Raw genomic sequence first — 16,036 nt, 5'->3', positions numbered from 1 at the left:
CTCTCTCTCTCTCTCTCTCTCCCTCCCTCTCTAAGTAAATTTTTAAAAAGGGAAAACACTTAGTTTTATGTTATATGAATTTCACAGTAATTTGAAAATATATTGGAGGGGGGGTATGACTAGGTGAAGAATTTGAGGTGGAGAGCCAGGGAGAGAGTGTGAATCTTGCTCCCCCACTGCGAGCCATATGATAGGACTTCAGACAACTGATGCCATTGTCTAGCCTTTGTTTACTCATGTGTAAAATGGGCATGATCATTGTATCTGCCCCATGGGACTACTGGAAGGAGGATTCCAGGGAGGTCACGTATGCACAGATCATGGAGCGCAAACAGTTGCTAAATGGAGACTGTGGTTGTTCTGAGGAAGGGAGAAGTTCCTGGGGGAAGCCGTGGCCTGGGAGGCACAAATGCAAAGAGCATCTGAGTCAAGTCTCCCGTCTTAGCCCCCAGCTTCTATATATACACCACACTGGGAACTCTGTTAACAAAGGAAAGGAAAACACTTCCATGAGTCTATGCAAGAGCTGCAGAGTGATGGTCTGAGATGAGGCTGCAGAAAGGACTCTCCCACAGAGGCAGCAACTGAGGAGGGGGAAGACACTGGCTTGTGGTGGGTCTCTCAACAGCAGGAAGACCCAGGGCCAGTCAAGGAACTGGCTTCTGCAGAGCTGGGAATACTTCCTGATCCTGGGATCCTTTGAGGCCCTTCTCTCAGTCCCCTCTGCGGGACCGAAAGCTGATCTGGTATACTGGGGGCACTCTTCCTATGCCACTCTCCTGGGGTGTGAGGTCGATGTCCTCGGGGGCCACAGGGCTGGCCACAGAGAAGTTCTGGAGGATGGTGGTGAAGAAGAGGAATAATTCCATGTGGGCGATGCCCTCACCAAGACAAATGCGCTTCCCTGTGAACACAGAAGATCACCAGTGTGGGCACAGAGCCGATGCACCTCCCTTGCCCGGTCACATCCCAAAGCCCAGACATCTGTGTCCATCACCAACAGATTTGTATGGGACTGGCCTTCAACCTGCAACCCAGGGTAGTGTTTTAGGGGGGTCCCGAGCCCTTTGAAACCAGGGGCGAACGTTTGGGTGGAGGTGCCTTGCACGTTTCTCCAGGAGAGTTTGTAGCTTCTGTGAGATTTCCAGAGGCTTCAGTGGCCACTTGGAGAACAAACACTCACTTCAGGTTAGATGTATGTGTGTGTGTGTGTGTGTGTGTGTGTGTGTGTGTGTGTCTGCCTCCACATGTGCAGGTGTGTGCACATTTCTGACAACATTTTTAATGTCCTTCATCTCTAATATGAGGAGGATGGTACTTATTTCAAAGGACTATTATGAAGGTAAAGAAATTAATATTTGTAAAAATTCTCAGACTAGCACCTGGCCTGTACTAAGGATACTATAGGTGTAGATATTGTTTGTGTTTGTTTCTGGGTGTGTGTGGTAAGAAGTGTGTGTGGGGTGGGGGGGGGAGTGTGTGTCTGGTGGGGAGTGTGTGTGCCTGTGGTGGGGAATGTATGTGTGGTGGGCAGTTTGTGTGGGAGGGAGTGTAGGGGGTGTGGGGGGGAGTGTGGGTGTGTGTGTGGAGGAAGTGGGGGGAATGTGGAGGGCAGTTGTGTGGGGAGCGTGTGGTGTGAGAGCTGGGCAGGGGTGTGGGGAGGGGTGGGGGCAGAGAGTGTGTTGGCAGGGAGTGGGGAGGGGGGAATGGGAGGGGAATATGGGGGGGGAGAGTGTGCGGGGAGTATGGGGGTCAGTGTGAAGAGGAGTTGTGTGGGGAGTGGGGGAGGGCCAGGGTGTGAGGAGGGGTGGGGGTGGGCAGTGTGTTGGGGGGAGTGTGTAAGGAGGAAAGGGAGGGGCGGGAGGTATGTGTGGGGGTGTGTGGGAGGAGTGTGTGGAGGGAATGTAGAGGGGAGTTGTGTGGGGAACATGTGGGGAGAGTATGGAGGGGAGTGTGGAGGGGAGTTGTGTGGGGAGTGTATGTGGGGGGAGAGTGTGAGGAGGATTGGGGGGCAGGGAGCGCATGGGGGGAGTGTGTGCAGTTGGGAGCATGAGGGTGTATCTGGCACTGTGTGTGTTTGTCTATATCTGGGTTGTCATTTTATCTCAGTCCGAGAGCCACGGGCTTCAAAAGTTTGGGGGAAAAACCAAACTACACTTAAAATTGTGAATGGGGCGGGGCACCTGGGTGGCTCCCTTGGTTAAGTGTCTGACTCTTGATTTTGGCTCCCAGGTCTTGATCTCTGCGTGAATATTACGGAGCCTGCTTTGGATTTTCTCTCTCCCTCTCTCTCGGCCCCTACCCTGCTCAGGAGCCCATGCTCACGTGCTATTAAAATAAATAAATGAATAAAAAGAAGTGTGAATGGGTCTGCTTCCTTGGATTCTCAGAGGTGTGAGAGCCTCCAGTAGGTTATGAAGCATGGGCTTGAAGAGAAATAAGCACAAAGGGAGTAGGAACCCCAGGAAGAGGCACCGAAAGCCTCCTTTACCTCAGTGGCTCTTTCTTTTTTAATGTTTACTTATTTTTGAGAGAGCTCTCTCAAAACACAGAGTGGGAGCAGGGGGGTGGGGCAGAGAGAGAGGGAGACAGAATCTGAAGAAGGCTCTCGGCTCTGAGCACAGAGCCTGACACAGGTCTCGAACTCACCAAGGATGGATCATGACCTGAGCTAAAGCCCCACACTGAACTGACCGAGCCACCCAGGCACCCCACCTCAATGGCTCTTGATCTGCAAGCTGACCACCATGGCAAGGCCATTCAGATATTTCCTAGACCACTCAAGGTGTCAGACATTATGCCTACGTGGACATCTCTGGGGGAAATGTCTGTATCTTTTTGGCACATCACAAGTTAGGTAACATGGACTTAGAGATACTCAGAGCAGGGCTCTAGACTGGTTCTCCTGTGACTGGTTCTGTGACCCAGTTCTTTCCAGAACAGCCTGACTCCTACTGTCTCCCTCCCATCCTCTCTTCCAATCCCAATCCCTGGGACTGTCCACTGGGACACCCTTCACTATCCCGTTGCCCTAACATCTTTCGGCTTGGTTTGTCATTCTTTCCACTCTTGGCAATCTTGCATCAGTCTTTTGCTCTGATTGACCTCCCATCAGACATTGCTCCTCTGTCTCCTTCCTCTTTTGCCCACTTTCTTCAACCTTAAGCTCCCTGTCTCTGTCCATTTGGATCTGATTCCATCTGAAACTCTCTCCCTCCTTCCCCCCTCTCTCTCTGTCTCCTATTCTCTCTTGTTTCCCCTTCCTCACTGTATTGTCTCATTGTGCACTCAGTCTCTGTCACTTGTCCCCTGTCATTATCTCTCTCTGTGTCTGCCTTTGTCCTTCTCTCCATTTTTCTCACTCATTCTTTCTTTGTCTCTCTCTCTCCTTCCCTCTCTACATCTCTGCCTCTCTCTCTAACCTTAGAACAGGACTAGTGAATGGGATCATGGGCCCCACCCCACCATCCCACAAGTCCCCCAACTCTCACTTAAGATGAAATGAGGGAAGCCATAGCACTGGGCAGAGCCAGGGGATCTGGGTCACTGGGGTCACTGATGGAACTCAAGACTAGGGCGTGGTTCGGGGGTCCTCCTTTCTCCCAAAGGATGAGGATTCTGGGCACTGGGGTTTTCTCAAGGTGGGGCCACATAGTGCAGAACGGGGAAAGAGACAGGTCAGAGCATGTCAAGACCCACTCCTGGCTCCCAGTACCAGCAAGATAAACCCAAACTCCCCCCAGCTTCCAAGGCCCTCCAGCTGAGATCTTCACCCTTCTCCCCTTTTAGAATCCACACTCCAGGCTCCCTGGGTTTGTTTCTCAAAAACGTGATGCTGTCTCCACCTTCAGGCTTTGACTTGCTGTTCCCTCTGCCTGGAACACTTCCTAGTGGCTGATTGATACTCACCCCTGAGGTCTTAGCTTAGAAGCCAGTGCTTCGAGGAAAGCTTTTCCTCACCGAACCACCAAGAGTAGTCAGTATTTCCTCTTTGTGTTCCCAAAGTCCCTTTCACAGCATTTATCACAGTTATGATTACTGATAATAATCATCATCACATCCATGAGCACCGACTTTGTGCCAAGCAGTTCTAAGCACATTGCAAGCATTAATTAAGTTTAATTAGGTACTATTTTGTGGTCAAATGATAAATGCCCATCTCCCCTGCTGGGCTGTAAATTTCCCAGGGCAGAGACTGTGTCTCTATGTGACTTGCCCAGTGCATCATCTTCAGCCCCCAATAGAGCACTGAGCTCAGAGTAGTGCTCACCAGCTATTTTATACCAAGGTGTATCTCTATACCAAGGCAAAGAGAGGTTAAAATACTTTCCCAAGGCCCAGCTTACTGAGATGTGCCTTTGGGATGTGGTCTTCTTAAGCCCTGTCTAGGGTTGCAGGGAAGATGAAGTGGGTTAAAGGTAAAGCAAATGGCATATAGTAGCTGCTCAATGAACCAAGATCTTTCCTGGACTGTCTCAAAGAGAGAGTGGCCTTTCACTCTGGTGTCTGGGAAAGAGTGCAGGCCTAGCTTACCCATGGAGAAGGGGATAAAAGCATCATTCTTCTTCAGTGCCCCATTGGCATCCAGAAAGTGGTCAGGGTTGAAGGCATCTGGTTTTTCAAAGTAATGTGGGTCATTGAGAGCAGAGTGCAGGAGGGGATATACTTCAGTGCCCTGAGGGAGAGTCACAAGGTCAACAGATACTGCCATTCCTTTCCTCAGCCCACCCTTAAAAACAAAACAAAACAAAACAAACAGACAAACAAAAAACCAAGAGGGCCCTAGTGATAAAACCAAAAACAGGTCAAGTGCAGAGATTAAGAGAACCCAGGATGCCCACACAGGAAAATTGTGGGAGCCCAGCTGGCCTCACCTTGGGCATGAAGTACCCTCTGAAGTGAGTGTCTTTGGTGACCATGTGGGGAATGCCAATGGGGAGGAGGTCACTGAATCTCTGAATCTCATGGATGACTGCGTCAGTGTATGGCATTTTGGCTCGATCATCAAGGGATGGAAGGCGGTGTGGGCCAATCACCTGGTCAATCTCCTTGTAGACTCTCTCTGCACAGAAGAGTGGGACCAGGGAACCTCATTGTAAAGAGACATTTCAGCAGGGACACTGCTTTGTGTGGGCTAATGAGCCAGGAAAAACCTGTAATAAAGGATTAGGTCATTGGCACCCCTCAGAGCAACCAGCCTGGAGGAGGGGGAGGTGAGGTGGGGGGGGGGGGAAGCAAGAATTCTCACCCTTTGAAATCTATTGAATGTTATGAATCCTCTTACCACAGGCACATGTAAACACACACACACACACACACACACACACACACACACACACACACGTGCGTGCGCGCACACACACACACACCACAATTTTGCACAGAATTTCACATAAGAACTCAAGGCTATAAACTTGTCAAAATTCTCCCTCTAAAAAGACTGGAGAGGAGCCTGGGTGGCTCAGTCAATTAAGCGGTTAAATGTCTGACCTCGGCTCAGGTCCTGATCTCAAGGTTCATGACTTTGAGCCCCACATTGGTCATTACAGAACCTGCTTTGGATTTTTTGTCCCCTCGGTCTCAGCTCCTCCCCCATTCACCCTCTCCCCTCTCCTCCTCTCTCAAAAATAAATAAACATTGAAATTTTTAAAAACAAAAAGAGTAGAAAATGACCTAATATTTATTGTGTGCGTATTGTAGATGAGACACTGTGCTAGGTGTCAGGAATATAACCATGAAATAGATCAACAGATTAACCCACAAACACCTGGATAAATGAATACATAAGCCAGTCGACTTATGAATGGAAAGAGTGACGAATGGAAGAACATTAGTGAATGGATGTGTGTATTTGTTTACCAATCAATATATGAATTATTGGGTCATTAATTAATAAATGGCCCACAGACAAATAAGTGAACCTGATTAACCAGGAAATCAATTGCATAAATGAATGGATGGCTAGATCTATACAGCAATAAGTACATAAATTAGTGAAATAACAGGTATCAAAAAGTGATGAAATAGGTATAAAAATAGATAAAATAAAATAGGTATAAAAAGGAACAAATAGATGGAGGGACTGAATGACAGATAAATAATCAGTGATGAATTAACTGAATTAAATGCATAATAAATGGATGAAGGGTGGATTGAAAGACCGATGGAAGAATTAAGGAATGAAATCTAGTTCATAGGGCAGATGGATGCATGCATGGACAAACGAGCCAATGAATCAATGACAAGTACTTCATTCATTAATCCCTGTTTCAAAAGATCAACAATTGAATCAATTAATGCAAATAAAGAATGGAAGCTAGGTCCTTGAATCAATCATAGGTGAAAGAATCTGAGTATACAGGTAATAAAAACAGGTAACAAATAAAAGGATAGACAGATGGATGGATGGGTGGGCAGAGAGAGGAGTCTGCCTTTACATGATGGGAGAACACACCGACAGATTGTTCATCCATCCACCGGCGGGGCTGCCTTAGGGGCTCATTCAAAACCTGCAGCGCTCCTGGTATATATAGGAGGTGAACACTTCCTCCCTCATTCAGGAAGGATCCCAGCTGCACTTTTGCAGCTCCCAAAGGGATGAGAAGCCCCCGCCCCCTGCCTCGATCGGTGGTCCCCGCCCACCCACCTGTGACATGAGGGTACTTGAGCATGAGCTGGAAACCATAGCGGAGCGTGCTGCTGGTGGTCTCCGTGCCGGCGAAGAAGAGGGAGAGCACCGTGCAGATGAGGTTCCGATGGTGGAATTCGCTGTTGGGGTCGGACTTCTCCTGAATCCGAGCGGTAGGGGGCGTGTCAGGGGAGCGGGGGGGGGGGGGGGGGGGCTGTGCTGCACGCTCTTGCCTGGGGCCGCCCTCCCCTGCTGCTGGGTCTCACAGCCCCTGTACCTCTCTCCCTCTCTCCTCCCAACTTTCCCCCTTTTTCCTCTTCCCCTCAGTTGGTTCCTGAGTCTCTCCTCCCTTTCCCAATCTCCCTCCCCTCTTCCCCACTCCCTTCCCCCTTTCCCCGCCCTTCTTCTCATCGCCGCCATCTTTTCCTCCCTCCCTGCCCCCTCCTGTTCCCCTCCGCCAACCCCCACTTTGTCCATGCGGATCAGGTAGGCATCGATGAAGTCCCGAGGGGTGCTGGGGTCCAGGGTTTCACGGTGCTTCTCCACAGCGTCCTCAATGAAGGCTATGATTTCCTGCACGTTTTTGTAGATTTGCCTGTGTGTACCTGGAAAGTACTTCAAGAAGTTGTAGAAAAGCTCGAACACCTGCAGCAGAGAAGGGGCTGTGAGGTCCTCCTGGGGTGGAGCCAGGGAGTCACAGGGAGGGGAGCCCTCCTGGGGCCTGGGTAGGGCAGAATCTCATCTTGCTCTGCCTCTCTGTTTCTGTCTCTGCCTCTCACTCACTGATTCTAAGTCTCCTTTGATCTGTTATTCTCCCAGTTTTCTCCTTCTGTCTCTTCCTCCCTCATCCTCCCGTCCTGTTTTGGTTGCTGCCACACCTCTCTCCTTGGCGCCTCTCCTTACCCATGTGTGTCTCTTCTCACTTGTCTCTCTGCAGCTACTTTTTTCTTTTAAATCATCTCTACACCCAGTGTGGAGCTCGAACTCACGACCCTGAGATCAGGAGTCGCCTGGTCTACTGACTGAGTCAGCCAGGTGGTTGGCTCTCTGTGCTTCTATTGCCTATTTCGCCCAGTGGATCTGTTTGGCTCGGACCTCTCTGACTCTTTCCACCCCTCACGTCTCCTTTGCTGCACCAAACATTGATACCGTGATGCATACACAAGATGAGCCTACTGCCTGCTTAAGACTATTTATTTTGGAACATATTTCTACTGGATTGTCTAGGATTAATGTAATACCTACCTGTTGCAAATAATTGCAAATAAAAAAAGGTGGAAACAGAGAGGGCAATGCAAAATTCTTTGTTAATTAAAAAAAAAATTTTTTAAGTTTCTTTATTTCTGAGAGACACAGAGAGAGAGAGCACACCAGCATGAGTAGGGGAGGAGCAGAGAGAGGGAGACACAGAATCCAAAGCAGGCTCCAGACTCCGAGCTGTCAGCACGGAGCCCGATGCGGGGCTCGAACACTTGAACTGAGAGATCATGACCTGAGCCAAAGCTGGACACTTAACCAATGGAGCCACCCAGGCACCCCAATCTTTCTTAATTTTTAGCGATAACCATTGATAACTCTCTAGTCAATCTCGTTCTAGATTTTTCTCTCCCTGTGGTTCTCTGTGGGAAGAGAAAAGTGAAATCACCTGCTGCACCTGTTGCAAATATTCACTCTGGGCCCCATCCTAGCTTTTTGGATCAGACTGTCTAGCAGGAGGTCATGGGAGTTTGTGACTAACCATTAGGAACAGTCCTACACACAAATCTGACATACACTCCTGGGTACGAACCATAATGAGGCATACTGTTCTGCAGTTTAATTTTTTAAACTTAATGTACAATCGGGGTATTTCCAGATTCGTTGAGAAAGAGAAACCACACTATTTTGTTTTAAAAGAGGAGCATATTACTTTATAATCTGGGAGATATTTTTACAAAGACCAAAAGTGGGCGGGGAAATGGGGAAAATGAAGAAATGTGGTCCCTTATTTTCACGTATCCTTGAATTTCTTCAATTGAGGAGATTTGCCAAAGACAGAGGTGAAGATTTGCAGGAATCAGGAACAGAAGAATAGACAGCCTGACAGTCTGAGTCCTATTCTCTCCCTCTGTCTCTGCCACTCTGCCTCTCAGAGTCTCTGATCTCTGCTCTTCCTCGTCCCTTTCGCCCTGTCCTTCTCTCTCCTCCTCCAAACCCTCATGTCTTGGTCTCTCTTGCTGACTCTCTGACTCTCCATCTCTGTCTCCTCATCCTAGCTCCCCATCCCTGTCTCCCATCCCTCCTGCCCTCTACTGCTCAGTGTCCCTGTCCCTCCCTGCTGTCTGTGCCCCCCTTCCAGCCCAAAGCTGTATTTCTGGGACACCAAAGCAGATCAGCCCTTTCCCTGTGCCCTAGACATCCACCTCACACACCAGCCTCCCACACCAGCTCCCTGACCTGGCTGGAGAAGGAGCTGAGGAGCGTGAAGGTCTGGTAGAACAAGTCCAGCAACCGCAGGAACTTGGGATCTTTGTAGCTAAAGCGTGTTCCAAAGACAATGGAGCAGATGATGTTGGCAGTCATGGAGTGGAAAAGGAAGGTGGGGTCCTGGAAGGCTCCTAGGAGGAGGAGGCACAGGTCATGGGACACGGACTCAAACAAAGGCCTTGGGGGCACTTGACCACTGCCCCATCTCCATGTGACTGCCCTCCCTGGCTCAGTGGTGACAAAGAAGCAGGAGCAGGAACCGCTAACATTCACTAGCCCAGATAATGGGCCAGCCAGGTCCTGTTCTAAGCACTTCATGTATTATTTTACTAAATTCCCACCACAACCCTGGGGGGAAAGTGCCGTTCTGTTATTGTCTGCAGGGTCGTCAAGCTATGGAGGCTGTGTGGTGGGTCCCTCTCAGGCCTCAGCTCTGACCCTGGGGGCAGGTAGTTAAGTCCCAGGGGCAGATGGGTGCAGGGCTGGTGTTCAATCACATGTGCAAGTTGAAAAGCTCTGCTCTCCCTGTCCCTTGTCTGTCATCCCCTCCTTTCATCTCTTCTCTCCACCGCCAGGGCTCTTTGGTCTCCATGGAATCGTTCTGCACTTGACAGCCGATGTCTGTATACATCCTGACCTCCCTGGATGGGAGGGGAGCAGGGACTGTGCACCCACCCAGAAGTGTCATGGCATCAGCCTCTCTCTGCGGGTCTCACCTGTCCGTCTTCTCTTGCTCCCCTGCACACCCTTTCCTGAGCTTGTCTGTCAGTCTCATTTTCTCTACCTTGGTTTCTGTCTGCCTTGGTTTCTTTTTGCTTCTCCCGGTCTCTTCCAGTCTCTCTCTTTGTCTTCATCTCTCCATCTGTGTCTCTTTTCCCTTCCCTATCTCTCTCCATCTGAGTCGCTCTTTTTCCACCTGAGTCTGTCTTCATGGTCTGCTGCCCCTAGTCCTCTATTGCTCCCTATGTCTCTGCCTCTGCCTCTCCCTCCCAGCCTGTACATTTACGTCTCAAAATCTCTTACGAAAGGACCCTGTCATCTTTATGTCTCGTAAACACCCTTATATGGAGAATCCAAAAGTAAGTAGAAGTGCTTCTCTCTTTTTTTTAAGTCTATTTATTTATTTTGAGAGAGAAAGAGAGAGAATGAGTGGGGGAGAGGCAAAGAGAGAGGGGGAAAGAGAGAGAATCTGTGCTGTCAGCGCAGAGACGGACACAGGGCTCAAACTCACAAACCGTAAGATCATGACCTGAGCCGAAATCAAGAGTCAGATGCTTCACCGGCTGAGCCACCCAGGCCCCCCTCAGAAGTGCTTCTTTGACAGCCCATCCCAGCTGCCTGAGGGCAGGACGCCCCAGCTGCCCATCTTGCTCGCTGACAGCTTGTCAATAGTCCACTCAAGAAGAATAAAAACCCACTTTGGCATTTTCAAAGTGTCTATCGTTTTCCCCTTTCTCTCTTTGCCTGCTTTTATGTAAGTGTTATTTTTGCCCTTGCAGATACAATTCACCCATGGGTTGGTTTCCCTGAACCCAAGTAAATAGCGTGCTAATACATAACCAAGTTTATGTCCTTGAGTTACTCTCGACACTATACACCCCACATCTCTTTTGGCTCCCTGTGTTCCATTCCTACCCATCTCTGTCTGTCCCTCTGCTGGATGGTCTCTCAGGGTCATTCTCTATCTCTGCCTCTCTTTCTCTGCCCACAGATACACCTCAGTCTTTCTGTTGCCACACACCCAGCATACCCATTCCCCGGGGACTCACCCTGGGTTTTCCGCAGTTCCTCTACCACACACTGAGACTCCTCCTGAATCCTCTCCTCTATACTCCGCTTCCCCATCCCGAAGTTCTTCATGGTGGCCAGAGAGAATCGCCGAAGGAGCTTCCAGCGTTCCCCGTTGGCAAAGATCACACCTGCAGGTGTAGGGAAGGCATGGATTGCCAAGAGGGTTGGAAGGGGACTCCGGGCCCCTCTGCGCCCCTTATCCCCCCTTCCCAGACTCACCCTCCCCAATTTCCAACTTCCATCATTCCCCTCCAGGTGCCTTTGAGGTCCTTACCATGTCCTTGGAAGATTCGTTCTACGGTAGAGACTCTCCCGCGGCCAGAGAAGGCCTCAGCTTGGTCCACCAGGGCCTCCCGTATGGCCTCTATCCCACACAGCATGACCACAGGCCTTGGCCCCAGGTACACCGTGAAGACATCCCCGTATTTCTCTCGGAGCTGTGAAGCATATCCACGCCCAAGGTTACTGTTAGCCAATGTGCACCCATGTGGCCATCCCAGTTGTTAAACCATAAACACACTCATGTATAGATTGGCAATTAGCTACTGAGTACCCCAAGACCCTCCACCCCAGGGTGCCTTCCCCTTCCCAGGACCCAGCAACTAAAGGATTAACCCATGACCCAGACAGAGTCTGCATGGTTGGTGCCCTAAGCAGTACAGATGGTTAAATATCTCTTACTTCTGCCTATACCCTTGAGTCGAACCAAATCTCCCCAGCATTGAAACTGAAGGGTCATCCTTCCTGTGACCCAGCGTCAACCTGCTGTCTGCCTCCTGACAATGTCCCCAGGGAACTACCCTAAACCGCTTGGTAGACATGAAGAGAAAACAACGGCTTCGGGGATGATTGTGACATAACATCAGCACAGGCATTTGCAAAACTGCTCCGTGGTATTTACTGAAGCTAAACACATGTATATTCAATGACTCATTAACTTCACTCCCAGATGCACGCCCAACCAAAATGTGTATGTAGGTTCACCAAAATACCAACAACCTGATTCGCTGAAGGTTTTTTAAAAACATTTTAATGTTTACTTGTTTTTGAGAGAGAGAGACAGAGCGTGAAGAGGGGAGGAGCAGAGAGAGAAGGAGACACAGAATCCGAAGCAGACTCCAGGCTCTGAGTGGTCGGCACAGAGCCCGATGCGGGGTTTGAACCCACAAACCGCGAGATCATGACCTGAGCTGAAGTCGGAAGCCTAACGGACTGAGCCACCCAGGCGCCCATTGAAGTTTTTCAAATAAAATTCTCAGCAACACTGATAGAGAATAAATATATGGCGATATAGTCATGCCATGGAATAATTATGCAGCAATGAAAAAGAACCCGTGCTACAGCCAAGACTTGAATGAAACTCACAGGCGTAGTGTTGAGTGAAATCAACCAGACACAAAAGTGCCATATGTCCTAACTCTATTTCTATGAAGTCAAGATAGTGAGAGGGTGGTGACTGGAAGGGGACTGGAGGGTGGTTTCTGGGGACAGGACGTGTTGTTACTTACCTATATGTCAATTACATGAGTATGTCCGCTTGAGAGAATTCGTTGAGCTGAATGTTTACGACTTGTGCACTTTTAGGGGTCATGTTAAGCCTCACTAAAAATTGACTTAAAATCATGAAAAGATTAAGTTTACTGCAAAATCTCTCCCACTTATCTCTGCAGAGCCTCCTTACTGGTGTCCCTACTGCCATTCCCATCCTCCTATAATCAGTTGGCCACCCACCTCACCCCAGTCTGAAGCCAGAGTATTCCCTATGAAAATGTAAATTACTTAATACCCCTAACTGGCTCCAAACCCTCCAATGCCCCCCACTGCGCTGAGGGTAAGATCTGAGGTCTCCACCATGATCCACATCGCCCTACATGAGGTGACTACGTCACCCCTCTGCTTGTCCTCCCCCTCGCCCTTTCCCTCCCTCAGATCCAGCCTCCATGTTGTCCACTAAACACGCCGAGCTTGCTCTCACTTCAGCGTTCTTGCACTCACACCTGCCTCTCTATGGTGCTTTGCTCCTGCATCTTGCAGGGTGTCTGCTCACAGACACAGCGAGACTGAGCCTCTCCCCCACTATTCAATCTAAAGTAGCTCTACCACTTTCTAAAATAGCACCTGGCTTTCTTTTAATCATAGCTCTTGTCTACCTAGTATTTCCTTATTTGCTTAACTTGTATGCCTTGTCCAAAGCCACATCGTCAATGCCTAGAATATTCCCAGGACACAGAAGGTGCCCTGTAAATGACTGTTGAATGAATGGATCAAAAGAGCTGCCATTTAATGAGCACTTACTATACACCAGGCTCTCTATGCAGTATGCCACCCAGTCCTCATTAATGTTATGAGACACACATTCTTACCACCATCTCATTTTAACAGAGGAGGAAACTGAGACTCAATGAGTAAGAGTTGACTCTGGAACACAAAATCCAAATCTGTCTGACTCTAGAAAGATCTGGGAGCATACTAAGGAATGGAGGAGGAGCGGGGCCACCTTCTCCGACCTGTCCCATCGTGACACCCCTTAGTCCATTCTCTCCCTTCCTGCTCCAAAGATGCAATAATAATGGAGGATCATGGACCCCCTAAAGAATCCTGGAAGTTCCACGGAAGAACTTGAGGGGATCTGGAACTCTCAAAATTTTACGTAAAAATCTTTGTGGACATTTGGAAGGGAGAGAGCCCACAGCTTAACCAAATTCTCAAAGGATTTGTGATCCCCAAATCATTAGGTAGCTTTGGCCTAGGAGGGCATTGGAGATGAGGACACCTCTGTGCCAGACCCCAGCTTTCCCTCCATGAAGTCCCAGCTGTGTGACTGAGGACAAGTGTCTTCCCCAGGCTGAGCCTCACGGTCCATACCTGTGAGACAAGGATAGCACCTCACCTCCCCCGCAGGCGTGTGGTAAGCCAGACCTGATGAATTCCCACGGGGATACAGATAAATCCTAGCCATGTAATTCTGAGCAAGAAATCAAGTCCAGGAGTTTACAGGAAAGCATGGTGCCATTGCGATGCACTGAAGTAAAAAGTACTCGGGGCCTGTGCATACCCATCCCTCCACTTGTGGGAAAATTCTCTCTCTTAAAAGCAAAGGGATGACAAACCCAAGATTCAGGAGTGTGGTGGCCTTGGGGTATGTAAGCTGGCAGTTATGTCGGTGACCCAGTTCTTCTGTTGCCACGAGGGTGCATTGGTGTAGATTACATTATTCATAAATAAATTGATAATCACATGTAAAATCATGCCTAGAAAGCAGTGAGACAGAGTCTGGTAAACACTCCGGTGTCAGCCATTACCGCACATTTGTGACCGTTATTGGTAAGAACCTTGTGCTTCCTCCCGTCTTCCTTCTCCTCCTGGCATCCACCTGGGCCAATTGCTGCTCTCTTTTCTTGCCAGAGGAGAAACTTACAGTTGGTGACTCTGCCCCTTCTCTCTCTTCCAGGGCCGGGCAGGCGCCCAGAGACTCCATAGGCGGTGGCAGAAGAGTATGAAATTCTATACCCACGGCTTGCGCCCAGACGCCTCTGCGTGCCCACCCACCCACCCACTCCGGGGCCAGTGCCCACACACTTCAACTGAGCAGGGACGCCTCTGACCATCTGACCACCAGCTACCACGCTTCACCTCCATGCACCTTCCTCACCAACCTTCATACACCCCACCCCCGGAGCCTGAAAGGATGCCTTCACTCCTTCTGGGGAGTAATCCCCAGGTCCAGGGGCAGTGAGTCACCCTCAGACCCCATGCATCGGCATCTCACCCTCAGGAAGGATTTGAGTAAGCCTCTTCTGTCCATCTGCAGAATATTCCCCAAGAAGGCCAGAGGACGGGGGCCTGGCGGGAGGCGGCCATGGGCCTTCGGGTGGTCCCTGGCCAGCAGAAGCAGGAGTCCCGTGAGGACAGCAAGGAGGAGAACGACGCTGAGCTCCATGGCCTGGCCCAACTGTCTTTGTCCCAACTTCAGCCTTGATTGAGCTGGGCCTTTTATTCTGAGCTGACTGCCCTACCCAGTTATGTGACTGCATTCACTCCCTGCTTCCCCTCTCATCAGGTCCAGGAGTGTGAACTTAAAAGGGTGGTATGTTTTTCAAGTATGGGAAGTCCCATTCTTCTGGCTCACACAACCCTGTACATGTTGTCAGAGACCAGGTGGTAGCGATTCCAAAGTCCACAAGAGTGCATGTGCCTGGTGCTCACAGGCTGTGTTTGTTTTGCGGCTATGGGTGAGCATGCGCGTTCGCCTTGAAGTGCTCGGGCTTGCGTACGCCCCACACCTCCTTGCGTCTGTGCCTGTGCTGGTATGACTTCATATGCAGAGCGCTGTTGTATTCACGTGAACGTGCTGGTGTGTTTCTGTGTATGCGTCTGCATGAGGTTGCGTACATGTTTTTGCCTGTGTCAGGGCTTACATGTGTGTGCATCTGGGCGCAAGTCCTCCCCCCCACCCCCCACCCCCGTGCGTGAGTCTGGGTGTGCCTGCGTGTTTGTGCGTCTCCCAGTCCCTCTCTCTGTGGGACCTTTAGGTGGCTGGTGTCTACCTCCAACCCCCTATTCCACCCCCTTCCCCTGGTGACACCCACTGATGAGAGGATGGGAGGACAGGAGGAAGGAGAGGCACAGAAATAGGGAGACTCAGAGAGAAAGAGAGACAGAGACAGAGGCCTGGCGGGTGTGGCGTTCAGTTCCCTCCCCATCCCCGGCTCTCTGATTGCTCTGAGCAGTGCCTGGCACTTCTGTCCCCACCTCTGGCTCTGCCTTCACATTGCAGGACGTTTCTCTGACCCTCTCAGACAGTCTTGTGTGACTATCTCTCTATCCTTTGCTATCTCTGTCTTGGTGTCTCTGTTTCTGCCTTTAGATTCTGAGCTCCAGGAATGCAGGGACTGGGTGCAATTTGATTGATGTCCCTTGCGCTCATGTGTGTCTCCATCATCAGGCCCGGCCTCCAGCAGGCTCAGTCCAGATTTGTCCAGGATGTGAATGAATGTGGCCACATGCACCCGTCGTGCCCTGGGCCTGGGTTTCCACCTCACTCTGTCTCTCTCCCTCAAAAGGGAGTGGGGGAATATGAGGCAACATCATCTCTCTTACAACGTTGGCCAACCCTTTGCAGGTCGCAGGACTATGACCCCAGAGGTTGA

The 16,036-nt window shown here is 50.0% G+C and overlaps 1 protein-coding gene across 2 annotated transcripts; it reads right to left on the bottom strand.

The window, feature by feature from the left end:
• Positions 1 to 213: 213 nt before the first annotated feature.
• On the bottom strand, positions 214 to 14,910 carry LOC122208613 (cytochrome P450 2B11). Of its 2 annotated transcripts, none has more exons than XM_042919856.1 (9): positions 14,656 to 14,910; positions 11,161 to 11,323; positions 10,865 to 11,014; positions 9,066 to 9,226; positions 7,092 to 7,274; positions 6,648 to 6,789; positions 4,875 to 5,062; positions 4,534 to 4,675; positions 214 to 904 (listed from the first exon to the last, which is right to left on the bottom strand). In XM_042919856.1, the coding sequence occupies exons 1-9, from the start codon at positions 14,824 to 14,826 to the stop codon at positions 714 to 716; spliced, it is 1,491 nt and encodes a 496-aa protein (XP_042775790.1). In that variant the 5' UTR covers positions 14,827 to 14,910; the 3' UTR covers positions 214 to 713. The 2 variants fall into 2 exon arrangements, with proteins under 2 accessions (XP_042775790.1, XP_042775791.1); XM_042919857.1 differs by having other exon boundaries at positions 7,098 to 7,274; positions 14,656 to 14,903.
• Between the last annotated feature and the right edge of the window lie 1,126 nt (positions 14,911 to 16,036).

Source organism: Panthera leo, chromosome E2, assembly GCF_018350215.1.
Source record: "Panthera leo isolate Ple1 chromosome E2, P.leo_Ple1_pat1.1, whole genome shotgun sequence".
In the NCBI taxonomy this organism is placed as follows: domain Eukaryota; kingdom Metazoa; phylum Chordata; class Mammalia; order Carnivora; family Felidae; genus Panthera; species Panthera leo.
Note: the sequence above shows the minus strand (reverse complement) of the source record. Positions and strands in the feature narration are given on the sequence as shown.

Coding starts and splice junctions, on each gene's coding strand:
- LOC122208613 (XM_042919856.1), bottom strand. CDS start 14,826: ATGGAGCTCAGCGTCGTTCTCCTCCTTGCTGTCCTCACGGGACTCCTG. Junction 11,324..14,655: donor TACTCAAATCCTTCCTGAGG/GTGAGATGCCGA, acceptor TATGCTTCACAG/CTCCGAGAGAAATACGGGGA. Junction 4,676..4,874: donor GAGGGTACTTCATGCCCAAG/GTGAGGCCAGCT, acceptor ACTCTCCCTCAG/GGCACTGAAGTATATCCCCT.